Below are 12,661 nucleotides of genomic sequence, written 5' to 3'. Positions count from 1 at the left end.
TGGCTGGCGCCTTAGCCAGTTGAGCTATAGGCGCTGAGCCTAAACTTACACTTTTTAAGGGTACTGTTAAACAAGTTGAGAAATGAGATTAAGATTTAAAAAATGACATTTCAGAGAATAAGAAAAATTTTATTGGATCAGGGTATGGTATGTTTTTGCTATAATAAATGGATATCATCTTTGAAAAAAATTAGACTTTCTAAGCAAGTAGCTGAATACATCGTTCTACTCCACACATCCAGCAGGGGGCAGAAATCATCCAAAGCACAGAATTTGGATCTTCCACTCCCAGAGTTCCTGAGAGTTCCCTTACTATAGCCCCTGGATTTTGTTAGTAATTGAAAATAATAATAACAATGATGATAATAATAATAACAAAAGAATTTCCCTTCCTTGAAGGCTCCGACCTGCTGAATTCACAAGGAGAGTGTTATTTCATTATTGCTGAGTTCATGGATGTTAATTTTGTGTAATTTCAATCTAATTTGTCCCTCCTTAGGTTGATGATTTAAATTTCATTTAGTACCCTTGAAGTTTTTGTTGTGTGATGAACAGAAGCTAGTTGGTTTTTTTTTTTTTTTTGAGACAGAGTCTCACTCTGTCACCCTGGGTAGAGTGCAAGGACATCATCCTAGCTCACAGCAACCTCAAATTCTTGGGCTCAAACCATCTTCTTGCCTCAGCCTCCTGAGTAGCTGGGACTATAGGCACCTACCACTACGCCAGCTAATTTTTCTATTTTTAGTAGAGATGAAGTCTTGCTTTTGCTCAGGCTAGTCTCAAATTCTTGAACTCAAGCAATCCGCTGCTTCAGCCTCCCAGAGTGCTAGGATTATAGGTGTGAGCCACTGTGCCTGGCCCATTTTGATAGAGGAGAAAGATTACCCCCCCCCAAAAAAAATCCACCCTCTAGTCTGGGTGACAGAATGTGAGAGACCCTGTCTCAAAACATACATATATAAATAAATAAATCATCCCAAATTTCCTGGAATTCTTAAGAATAAGGGAAATTTTATAAGCCTTGAACACAAGCATTTTGAGTAATGTCTTAGGAGGTGGACATCTTTTACCCTGAAGTCATCAAGACAACAGTGAGTTGTAGCAAGTGGATACGTGAGCTTTGCCAAGGGCTTAACCAGTCTAGGTTATCAGCGTCTACATAGTAAACTGACTTTTTTTTTTTTAGAGAGACAGAGTCTTACTTGGTCACCCTTGGTAGAGTGCTGTGGTGTGACAGCTCACAGCAACCTCTAGCTCTTGGGCTTAGGTGATTATTTTGTCTCAGCCTCCCGAGTAGCTGGGCCTACAGGTACCCACCACAACGCTCGACTATTTTTTGTTGCAGTGTGGCCAGGGTTGGGTTCGAACCCACTACCCTTGGTATATGGGGCTGGAGCCCTACTCACTGAGCAACCGGCACTGCCCCCTAGTAAACTGACTTTAATTACAAAGTAATAACCATAGTAAAACCGAAAGAAGACCAAGCAAAGAGGCTTAAGTTGTAAGCCTTGGGTACTCAGAAAGAGAAAAGCACCAAGCTTAGTATCTTAGACATCTGGCGTCTCCCTCTTTCCTGTGGCTTCCTTTGCCTGGTTGTATTTATAGTGAACGGCTTTCAGAGTGGTTGGGGGGAACTGGTGTCTAACATTCCTACGAGAAAAGGTAATTGAAAGTGGGAGAAATTCCAGGATAGTTTCCTTAAAGAGCATTTCTAACTTCAGGGAGAAAGGAAAGGCAGGGGGGAGTCCTAGCGAAGTTGATCTGTGCGCAGAGAGGAAACCCCCTCAGGGAAGTCTTGCCCCAGCAGTTTTCTGCAAATCTCATCACTGCATGCAACTTGGGGAGGATCAGCTAGTGCCCTTGCAAGGGCAGTCACATGAGTCACACGCATCCCATCGCAGCATATGGAACCTTGCAGGGCACATTCCAATGACATGCTCTGAAAACTTAACAATTCCAAAGTGCAGTCAGAAGGTCTTCACAGTGCTGAAACATCCATTTACATCAGCCACCTCTCAATTTCCTATATTATCAATTAAAAAAAAACAACCCTAATATGTATCATTCTGGGGACTGGGCTGATGAACACGAGGGCTCAAGCTTCATGAGTTGACAGAAATAGATCACGGCTCTGGCTGAAGGTACGGAGACATGATTTGGTGATCACCCTTGTTTTTGGCCATCCCTCTCTCCTCTGTATAGCATGAATGATCGAGATAACAATATTTAACGTGCTGGCATGCAACATACGGTCAGTTCTTAATTCCAGTGTGCAACCTAGTAACCGGAGGCTTTCTGAGGCTTATCCTCGTCCCAGGCTAGATCCCGCTCAGCACGTCCTCAGCTCCCCCACCCCTTCACAGCTCAGCCTGTGTGTATGCACAGCCTGCAGCCCCGTCTTGAGATTACCCTGAGTAAAAAGGAACTGATTGGGTAAAACAGCTATAAAGAGCCACAGAAAGCATTTCGAAGCAAATGTAAAGAAACCGAAAATAGCAGATGCGCCAGAAGCCCTCCCTTGAATGAATAAGTGAGTGTTAACTATGTTTTTAAAAGTTACAACATGTTGTTCTAGTTTACATATGACATCCATTTTCACTTCTCGCTCTTTTATGATTCAGGCCATTTTACTAGTACCACAAAGTGTTTCCACTCTCCGTGTTCTTGGTTTTATGATCCAAATAACCCCCAAGTCAAGCAGCTCAAGAATCGAAATGTCTAGAAAGCCAGAATTGACCCTGTCCAATTTAGTCCCAGGGCAGGTTCTTCAACAACAGCTTCTGGGCGACCGTAAGTTTCTGTGACAGTTTGGACACTTGAGCGTTCGTAGTGTTTCAAAGATCAGTGTATGTGTGCCTTTGGTAAAGGGTGGGCAACATGTTTGAAAAATTCTACGTACACTTGTTTGGGCATGACTCTCTATGTCATCCACAGGGGAGGAATGTTGATTGCAAACTTTTATGTTGGTTTGTTCATGCATGTTTTTCTCGTATTCCCGAACGTCATCCATTGTCATATCTGAAAGAGGCCAAGACGTTGGTAACTTCCGTTATTAAATGCATACTTTTCAATGGGGGGAGACTTAAGGGAAAGACGATAGCTTAGCAGTAGCTAAAGAGGTTGAAAAAAGCGGGGAACTGTCTAACTTTATGAAGAGTAAATCATAAAGTTAGCTACACCAGCCACAGGGGGAGTGAGGGCAAGGCAGTTAAACCAAAATAGTCTTAGAACAGAGAAGAGTGGAAATTGTTTAGGGGTGGTTCTTGTAAAGTGAGCTAGGTGGGTAGGAAGTATTAGCACGTGGGCAGTGGCATAGCCTGAGATCTCCTAAAGCATCTTTAGAAGATCCCTTTGGGGACAGAGGGTCAGTTTTGCTTAGTTTAACACTTACCTTCCATATACCTTTGAAAATAGATTTAGAGATCCTTTAAATCAATGCACCCAACAGCAGAAAAGGACACTTTCATTGCTATTATAGGAGGCAGGAGGTAGAAGGCCGAGCAGTGATGTTCACTGGTACAAGTGAGATTTGGTGCAACCGCACACAGAGATGTGATTTTGCACAGAATTCAAGCTGTCAAAGTGCAGGTCTACACTGAACTTCTAGTCTCGCCTAACAGCTTGAAGATGGCTGGCACTACCTCCACCCACATGGATCTATAAATAAAATGGCACATGCCATGATTTTTGGCTCGAGCCTGTAGTTTCTCAGTATTTCAGGATAATGATCTTAATCTGGTGGTTCTCAATAAGGGACAATTTTGTGACATTTTTGGTGATTCCAACTGGGGAAGGGGTGCTACTAGCTATCCACTAGCATCTAGTGTATAGAGGCGAGGGTTGCTACGGAACGTCCTACAAAGCATAGGACCCCCAAGGTCCTATCTTCAAATCATCTGGTTCAAATGGTCAATAGTGGCAAGGTTGAGAAACCCTGTTTCATCCAAACTGTCAAAAAACTTAAAAGAGGGCCGATGCAGTGGCTCACACCTGTAATCCTAAAACTCTTGAGAGGCCCAGGTAGATGGATTGCCTGAGCTCACAAGTTTGAGACCAGTCTGAGCAAGAGTGAGACCCTATTTCTAAAAGTAGCTGGGCATTGTGGTGATTGCCTGTAGTCCCAGCTACTTGGGAGGCTGAGGCAAGAGAATTGCTTGAGCCCAAGAGTTGGAGGTTGCTGTCAGCTGTGATGCCGCAGCACTCTACCCAGGATGACAAAGTGAGACTCTGTCTCAAAAAGCCCCCCAAAAACCAACAGAAAACTTCAAAGGACCTATCCATCTTCAGTATGTGAAATATATAAAAATGACAATGGCTTCCTTTAAATAATTCTGTCGTTTTATTCCCGCCCACATCCCACTCCTTGGGCTATTTCATATTTTATCAGCAGTTTTCCCAGATGGGCATTCCTGGGTTACTCTCTTGGCAGAATTGAACTTCTTGCCTCTTTACAAAAGAAGATATGCTGAACAATTGCTTAATCTACCACCTTGATCAGTAACTGACTTGGCAGGGATTTAGAATGGGTATTCACGGCTGGACTTTACCCTTCAGTTTTTTTTTTTTTGACAGAGTCTCACTATGTTGCCCTCTGTAGAGTACTGTGGCCTCACAGCTCACAGAAAACTCAAACTCTTGGGATTAAGCAATTCTCTTGCCTCGGCCTCCCAAGCAGCTGGGACTACAGGCACCTGCTGCAATGCCTGTCTATTTTTAGAGAGAAGATCTTACTCTGGCTCAGGCTGATCTTGAACCTGTGAGTTCAGGCAATCCACCTTCCTCAGCCTCCCAGAGTGCTAGGATTATAGACACGAGCCACCACTCCTGGCCCTCCTTAAGTATTTTCTGTATTATGTGGTTCGGTGTCTTTTAAATTTAATTTAATGTATTAATTTACTTACTTTTTGAGACACAGTTTGACTTGGTCACCCTTGGTACAATGCCGTGGCATCTTAGCTCACAGCAACCTCAAACTCTTGGGCTCAAACAATCTTCTTGCCTCAGCCTCCCAAGGGCACCAGCCAACTACAGGTGCCCATCACTGGTGTCTTTTTTGTATCAATCCATGTGTCATATGAGTGTCATATGAAATTCTCTTCTTTCCAGAGGGCAGATTTGCCAAAGTCTACAATTTAATTCACTGCAGTCTAAGACCAAGAAGGTGCGTGGCCCTCAATCTAGACCTGGGCTATTTTGTTTAGCTGATGATCGCTTAGTATACCCCGAAATCATCAATCGAAAATGTCCATAAGCAATGTAAGCATCAAGAATGCTAAGCAGCAGTCTGGCCAAGCAAAGGGCATGCTTTTCTTTTAGAAAATCCGAGATAACCCAAAGGCGAAGAACATGCTGCTTTACGGTTCAGACAAATGCATCGTAGTCGACAATGACAATACATTTTTTCAATACATCACTTTCACTTCAATGACTGGTTATCAACATTTCTTAAACACAGATACACCTGGAACCATAACTGAGGGTCATTTTTAGCTAAAAGTAAAGAAATTTCTCTATACAGAAGTCATTAGGCAGTACCCCTCCCCCAACTCAAGGGGCTTCCCGATAATTTGGAAAATGAAAGTTGCAGGTTTTGCTTTTTTTTTTTTAAATTCTAGCGAATCCCTCCGCAGAAATCACTCCGCTGGATGATCTTTAAATCATCTTTAGCGCAATGTTAAGACGGGCCTTAAACTTTGCGACTCCCGGCTTTCGGAGATATATCCATCTTACGGATGTGCCAAAGAGATTAACCACAAGACGTGTGTTACTACGGCCTTGTTTATAATAACGAAAAACCGAAAACAGCACAGGGGACGGATAGCACTAGGGAATCATTAAAAACGAGGCAGAAGAATATTTCAGACTGCCGAGAGATATCCTTAATATATTGTTAAAGACAAAAAAGAAGGTAAAAAACTGTATATATTATAGGAAATCATTTTAGTCAGAAAAGCGTCTTCTGTATTTAGAAACACTGAAAGGAAAGGATACATTTCAAAACGGTAACAGGGGTTATTTTGAGGAATTGTGATTACAGGTGATTTTCATTCCCTTCTCTATGTCCTAAATCTTCCACATCAACTATGCATTCCCTGTCTAAGAAAGAAAAATGTATGTTATTAAAAAGTCTATTATTTGGGATCATTAGGAGATGAATGCCATCAATTTCTAATTGGTGAAAAAGAAGGCATACTTTTCTAGAATTTCTGCTCACTCTAGAAACATAATCCTCCCCATTTTTTTTTTTAAACAAAGCATTAACAAACAAAATTTCAGAAAATTCTATCTATAAGAAAAAAAAATTCCTAGTTAGACCTCATAGGCATGAATATTTCTAGTAGAGTAGTTTTGTAAAAGATGATGAGAATTTGGCCCCTGCTGGGTTAAAGGAAATATATTTGTCTACATCTTGAAATATCCCCAAAGACCATACGTGTCCATGTAAATGTTTTCAGTATTCCTCAGTAATTTATGGAAATCTGAATCAAGTGAATATGATCCTGTTCAGGTTATCTGGTAAAATGAATTGCATCTAGCTTTGGCAACATACACTACCTCAGAAATCTATATATGAATCAATTTCTTAGTAAATTCATTTATGTGTACCCAATGATAGATTATATTTTTGAAGATGACTCATCTTCATTACTGATTGATTTTCAATAATCAGGGTGACTTCTAACAATTTAGGTTCAAGCTTCTTTGCTTCCAGAAAACAAATTTTTATGTGTATCAGACAAACTCTTAATACTCTTATTCTTTTGCAAATACATTGATAATCACCCTCTGACTTACAGATTTTGAAAGGTCATAACTTCTTCTTCTTTTTTTTTTTTTTGGACACAGAATCTCACTTTGTTGCCCTCAGTAGAGTGCTGTGGCATTTTAGCTCACAGCAACCTCAGACTCTTGGGCTCAAGTGATTCTCTTGCCTCAGCCTCCCAGGTAGCTGGGACTACAGGCCCCTGCCACAACGCCCAGCTATTTTCTGGTTGCAGTTGCCATTGTTGTTTAGCTGGCCCCGGACAGGTTCAAACCCACCAGCCTCACTGCATGTGGCCGGCACCATAACCCCTGTACTACAGGTGCTGAGCCATAACTTATTCTTCTGAAATAAGTTTTTTTTAATTTTAATTTTTTAATATAAAAGAAAACCAAGACACTGATCTAATATACCCATTCACAGAGAAATTAATGGAAAACTCCTGGACTCAGGTGGCAGACTGAGCCCAGGTCCTGAAACACATAGGAAAGGTGAGGGGCAGCTGCAGGTATTGTACTGACCTACGCTGTCAAAGTCTCTGCAGATTGTTCCCGCATGCAGTTGGAGATCCTATAGCCACAACCAGCCACAGCGCTTGGAAACATGATGTAAATAAGCTTTCTTAAATAAATGTTTTTTAAGCAAATAACACCAGAGTTAATAGCCTGATTTAAGGAAATTGGAACTAGTATGGTATTTCTTCTGATAAGGAAAGTACATCCTACTATCTTTGGATAATCAGCATTGGGATACAAATGCCTTGCTCTCTGTAATTCAGTGGGATGAAATTTCCTTTCCTTTCCTTCCACCTATTTCTTTCCTCTCCTTCTTGTTCTCTTTCCGTTAGGAGAGAGCAGATCACAATCTCATGCTCGAGGGTATGATGTTCTACAAGGCCTCGGTAGAACTCTCCCCTCTGCCAAGATGACTAGGATGAGACCAGCATTCCCTTGCCATCAGCCCAGTTTGGGCAAAGAGTCCGGGGATTTATTAACTAATAGTCCTACTAATACACATTTATACCAAGACTAATTTTTAGTCTTTTTTTTTTTTTTTTTAAGTACAGAGTCTCATTGCTGGCCTGGATACAGTGCCATGGCATCATAGCTCACAGCAACCTCAAACTTTTGAGCTCAAGAAATCCTCTTGTGGCTGGGTGCCCATAGCTCAATGGTCAGAGTGCTGGCCCTGTGCACTAGGCCTGGTGGGTTCGAATCCAGCCAGGGCCTGCTGAACAAAAAAACAAACAAAAGACAGAAATCCTCTTGCTTCGGCCTCCTGAATAGCTAGGACTACAGGCATTCACCACAATGCCCGACTAGTTTTTTTATTTTTAGTAGAGATTGGGCCTCACTCTTGCTCAAGCTGGTCTCAAACTCCTGAGCTCAGGCAATCCACCTGCTAGAGTGCTAGATGTGAGCCACTGAGCCTGGCTTAATTTTTAGCTTTTATAAATGCTACCATACAGAATAGCTCTGTACATACATTGATGAACACATGTGTACTTCTTTTTCTTTTCTTTCTTTCCTTTTTTTTTTTTTTTTTGTAGAGACAGAGTCTCATTTTATCACCCTCAGTAGAGTGCCATGGCATCACACAGCTCACAGCAACCTCTAACTCTGGGGCTTAGGCCATTCTCTTGCCTCAGCCTCCCGAGTAGTTGGGACTACAGGCACCTGCTACAATGCCCAGCTATTTTTTTGTTGCAGTTTGGCTGGGGCCAGGTTTGAACCTGCCACCTTTGGTATATGGGGAAGGCGCCCTGCCCACTGAGCCACAGATGCCACCCTCTTTCTTTTCTTCTTCTTTTTTTTTTTTCAGATAGACTCTTGTTCTGTTGCCCTGGCTATAGCACAGTGGCTTCATCATCGGTCACTGTAGCTTCACACTCATGGGCTCAAGGGATCCTCCTGCTTCAGCCTCCCAAGGAGCTGGGACTACAGGTATGTACTACCACGCCTGTACAACATGTATATTTCTTTTTTTGAGACAGGAGCCTCAAGCTGTCTCCCTGGGTAGAGTACCATGGCATCTCAGCTCACAGCAACCTCCAACTCCTGGGCTCAAGGGAGTCTTCTGCATCTGCCTCCCAAGTAGCTGGGACCACAGGCGCCCGCCACAACGCCCAGCTATTTTTTGGTTGCAGCCGTCATTGTTATTTGGCAGGCCGGGCTGGATTCGAACCCGCCACCTTGGGTGTACATGGCTGGCGCCTTAGCCACTTGAGCCACAGGTGCCGAGCCAACATGTATATTTCTTAAGATTAAATTTCTTTAAATGGAATGGTTGGGTTACAGGTTATTCCTCTTATTATTTTTATAGTATATATTTATCAAACTGGATATCATTTTATATCCAAAACTGAATATCGCCATTCTCTAAAATTTTTGCTATCAGATGGGCAAATGTCATCTCTTCTCGTTTTCCTTATGTTTCTTATGATTAGTAGTAAGTTCACTGGCTTTTCTCCTTACTACTCCTATGTAGTAAGTCCACTTGCATTTCTTCTATGACTTTTCATGTTCTTTGCCATTTTTGTACTGAGTTGGTGAATTTTTGATATATAGGACCTTTTTTTTTTTTTTAGAGACAGAGTCTCACTTTGTTGCCCTTGGTAGAGTGCCATGGCATCACAGCTCACAGCAACTTCCAGCTCTTGGGCTTAGGTGAGGGTCTTAGCTTAGGCTCTTCTCTTGCCTCAGTCTCCCAAGTATCTGGGACTATAGCCACACGCTTGGCTATTTTTTGTTGCAGTTTGGTCAGGGCTGGGTTTGAACCTGCCACCCTCAGTATATAGGGCCAGCACCCTACCCACTGAGCCACAGGCACTGCCCTACAGGACCTTTTTATAAATTATAAATATTAATCATCTGTTGGCCTTATATGTTGCAAATATTTTCTCCTACTCTTTTAGCTTTATTTATGGTAGCAATTTCCTTCCAATCATTTAATTAATTAATTAATTATTTTTGAGACAGAGTCTTATTTTGTTGCCCTCAGTAGAGTGCCATGGCGTCATAGCTCACAGTGACTTCACAGTTCTGGGCTCAAGTGATCCTCTTGCCTCAGCCTCCCAAGTAGCTGGGACTACAGGCATCTACCACGACACCTGGTTATTTTTAGAGACGGGGGTCTTGCTCTTGCTCAGGCTGGTCTCGAACCTGTGAGCTTAGGCAATCTACCTGCCTCGGCCTCCCAGATTGTTAGCATTACAGTGAGCCACCGTAACCAGCCTCTCAGTCATTTTATTTTTAAAGAAGGGAGGCTGATTTGTGGGAAAGGCCTTTAGTAGAAGCCAGTTGAAGATACAGGGAAACCCCAAGTGTGATGGAACAAAGCATCTGCAGGTCTGAATTTTCCTTCATTGTATTACAGCAGCAAAAACCTAAAAATGGAGAGTCTTATACGCTAATTCAACAATGGTGTAATGGCACACTGTACTATATTTCCTTCTAAAAATATTTTCTCTCTACTTGCAGGCTCCTTAACCAAAACAGCAGTCATTGTAAAAATCAGTCTAAGTCAAACTCAAAGCCTTGAATAAGTAGTTAGGCTCAGAGAGGCTCCAGAAATCATGAATTAGACTGGGTCCTCCTTTGGCTCCAGCAAAATGGTGGACATCCTTTGGGAAGTGCCATTTTAAAAAATAACTCTTTAAAATGATTATAAATGCAGTATGTACTTATTAGGAAAAACTTAGGGCGACTCTCCTTTGTTGTACTGAAAGCGGCCAATCCTCAAGGCTTGGTGCGCACCTTTTCCGTGTACTTCAGGCCACTAAGGTCTAGAACTGCAATCTACAGCTGTGATTTTTTTCTGTAGTTCTCAATTGGGAGGGGGGAAGTAGGCAAGGGAAGGGCTCACAGATTACTCTGAAAAATCTGATGGGAAGCTATGGGTTCTTTCCCTAGAAAAATGAACATAAGCATGCAGAGATGACATGTTATACTGGAAAATGCCGGCTTGGTAAAATTGAGCTGCCATTGGAACCCCCCGCAGGCTCCTTTCTCTGCCTTGGCCTCACTTCCCTCACCTGCCCCCAGGACTCCAGGCTGATTTCTATGTCTCTTTCTTGAGGTAGTGTTACCTATTCCAGCCAGAACTCCCTTTCTCTCATACTTTTTGGGAAGAGTCAGATCTTTCAAAGACATTCTTGAGGTTCAACTCCATCGCAAGCTCCCTCTGGCCATGTTCTGTGTTCCTTTCTGAAAATACTGTCAGATTTGTAAAGCAAAACCATGCTTTTTATGAAGCTGGTTCTGCCTATTTTTATCCACCTTCCCTCTCACCCCAGCTTCTGAAATGTGTTGTTTTTGCTTCTCTGATTAGTGTTCTGGTCATGCAGAGAGAACCAAAGCTCACGGATAAAGGCCAATCAGGGCTCTGAAAGACACACTCAACTCCTCCAAGGTAGAAATGGTTACACTTTACAATGAACTTGAGCAGAATAATATATGTCCAGGGAAATATTAATGATTTTGTGACAGGCATAGATTGAACCTTGGAAGAAACAGAAAAATTAATCCTTGGCTGGGAGAAGATCCACACCCTCTGGAATGTCCTTTGTGTTGACTCTTAATTAAGCCCTGGAAGTGGAGAGTCTAATTGGAGAAACACATCTAGGGCAGAAGGGGGTAGAGTGTGCTCTGTATTCACTCACAGCGCAGGGGCTCAAACTCAGCCCCAAGCCCATGGCATCTGCTGAGTCTGTCAGGAAAGGGTGCCCTTTTAAAATTCATCTGTTTAAAGGGATGCTTTGTTTTTCTAATTCTCACCAGGAACCAGAGTTAAGCACAGTGAGTTTCCTTTTTTTTTTTTTTAAAGAGACAGTCTCACGCCCACGGTAGAGTGCTGTAGCATCACAGCTCACAGCAACCTCCAGCTCTTAGGCTTAGGCAATTCTCTTGCCTCAGCCTCCCCAGTAGCTGGGACTACAGGTGCCCACCACAATGTCTGACTATTTTTTTTGTTGCAGTTTGGCTGGGGCCAGGTTTGAACCTGCCACCCCCGGTACATGGGGACAGTGCCCCACTCACTGAGCCATAGGTGCTGCCCTCTTTTTTTTTTCTTTTGAGTCTCACTATGTCACCCACCCTTGGTAGAGTGTCATGGCATCACAGCTCACAGCAACCTCAAACTCTTGGGCTTAGGTGATTCTCTTGCCTCAGCCTCTCAAGTAGCTGGGACTACAGGTGCCTGCCACAACGCCTGGCTATTTTTGTTGCAGTTGTCATTGTTGTTTAGCTGGCCAGGGCCAGGTTCGAACTCTCCAGCCTCAGTGTATGTGGCCGGCACCCTACCCACTGAGCTATGGGAGCTACCTGGCTACCAGTTTGGATGTTGCTTTTTCAGAAAAGTCCTCCTTGGCATTCCAGCACTAGAGAAACATGTCCAAATGACCTGTCTCTTGGTTTTCAAGGTAGCAAATGTCTGGCCTATCTTCTTGCTAAACTTCTAATTAGTTTGAAGCTATTATTCTTTGAATAACTTTTAGATTCTTTGGTGCTGGTGGCAAGGAAACCATGAACTCTGAGGGGCACAAGTCAGGAGTTCTTATCCTCTGTAGAGTTTCTCCTCCCTCTGGGGATTTTAGAAAAGCTACCCAGAAAAAAACAACCAGGAAGATTTAAGGATCAGAGGAAGTCACTGCAGGAGACAACACTCCTTCTTCATGCCCCAGGAAAGGGGACCACAAATAGACAGGTCTTTGGGAGACTTCATGACAACGCGGCAAGCCCGTGCACTTGCCCCATTTGAGCAGCATCCTGTGGGTGTGTGATAAGAGAGACTAAGTGACAATCTACATTTGACAAACCCAGGAAGATGCATTTGCTCTTCAGAAGGTGCAGCTCTGGGAAAGTCACAAAAAAAAAAAAAAAAAAAAAAAAAAAAAAAAAA

The 12,661-nt window shown here is 42.8% G+C and overlaps 1 protein-coding gene and 1 non-coding gene across 2 annotated transcripts in view; both read right to left on the bottom strand.

Moving 5' to 3' along the window:
• The window catches only part of PITPNC1 (phosphatidylinositol transfer protein, cytoplasmic 1), a 290,502-nt gene that overhangs the window by 2,804 nt on the left and 275,037 nt on the right, over positions 1–12,661 (bottom strand). The window contains exon 9 of the mRNA XM_012803243.2: positions 2,900–3,018. Coding sequence (XP_012658697.2) covers positions 2,900–3,018 — 119 coding nt within the window. The remainder of the gene's footprint in view (positions 1–2,899; positions 3,019–12,661) is intronic.
• LOC111724039 lies at positions 7,242–7,372 on the bottom strand. The gene has a single exon (XR_002772414.1). It is a non-coding gene; the product is annotated as a small nucleolar RNA SNORA44 (small nucleolar RNA).

This window comes from Otolemur garnettii, unplaced genomic scaffold (assembly GCF_000181295.1).
Source record: "Otolemur garnettii isolate 467f Iridium unplaced genomic scaffold, OtoGar3 scaffold00018, whole genome shotgun sequence".
In the NCBI taxonomy this organism is placed as follows: domain Eukaryota; kingdom Metazoa; phylum Chordata; class Mammalia; order Primates; family Galagidae; genus Otolemur; species Otolemur garnettii.
The sequence above is the reverse complement of the archived record's forward strand: the minus strand, read 5'-3'. Positions and strand labels throughout refer to the sequence as shown.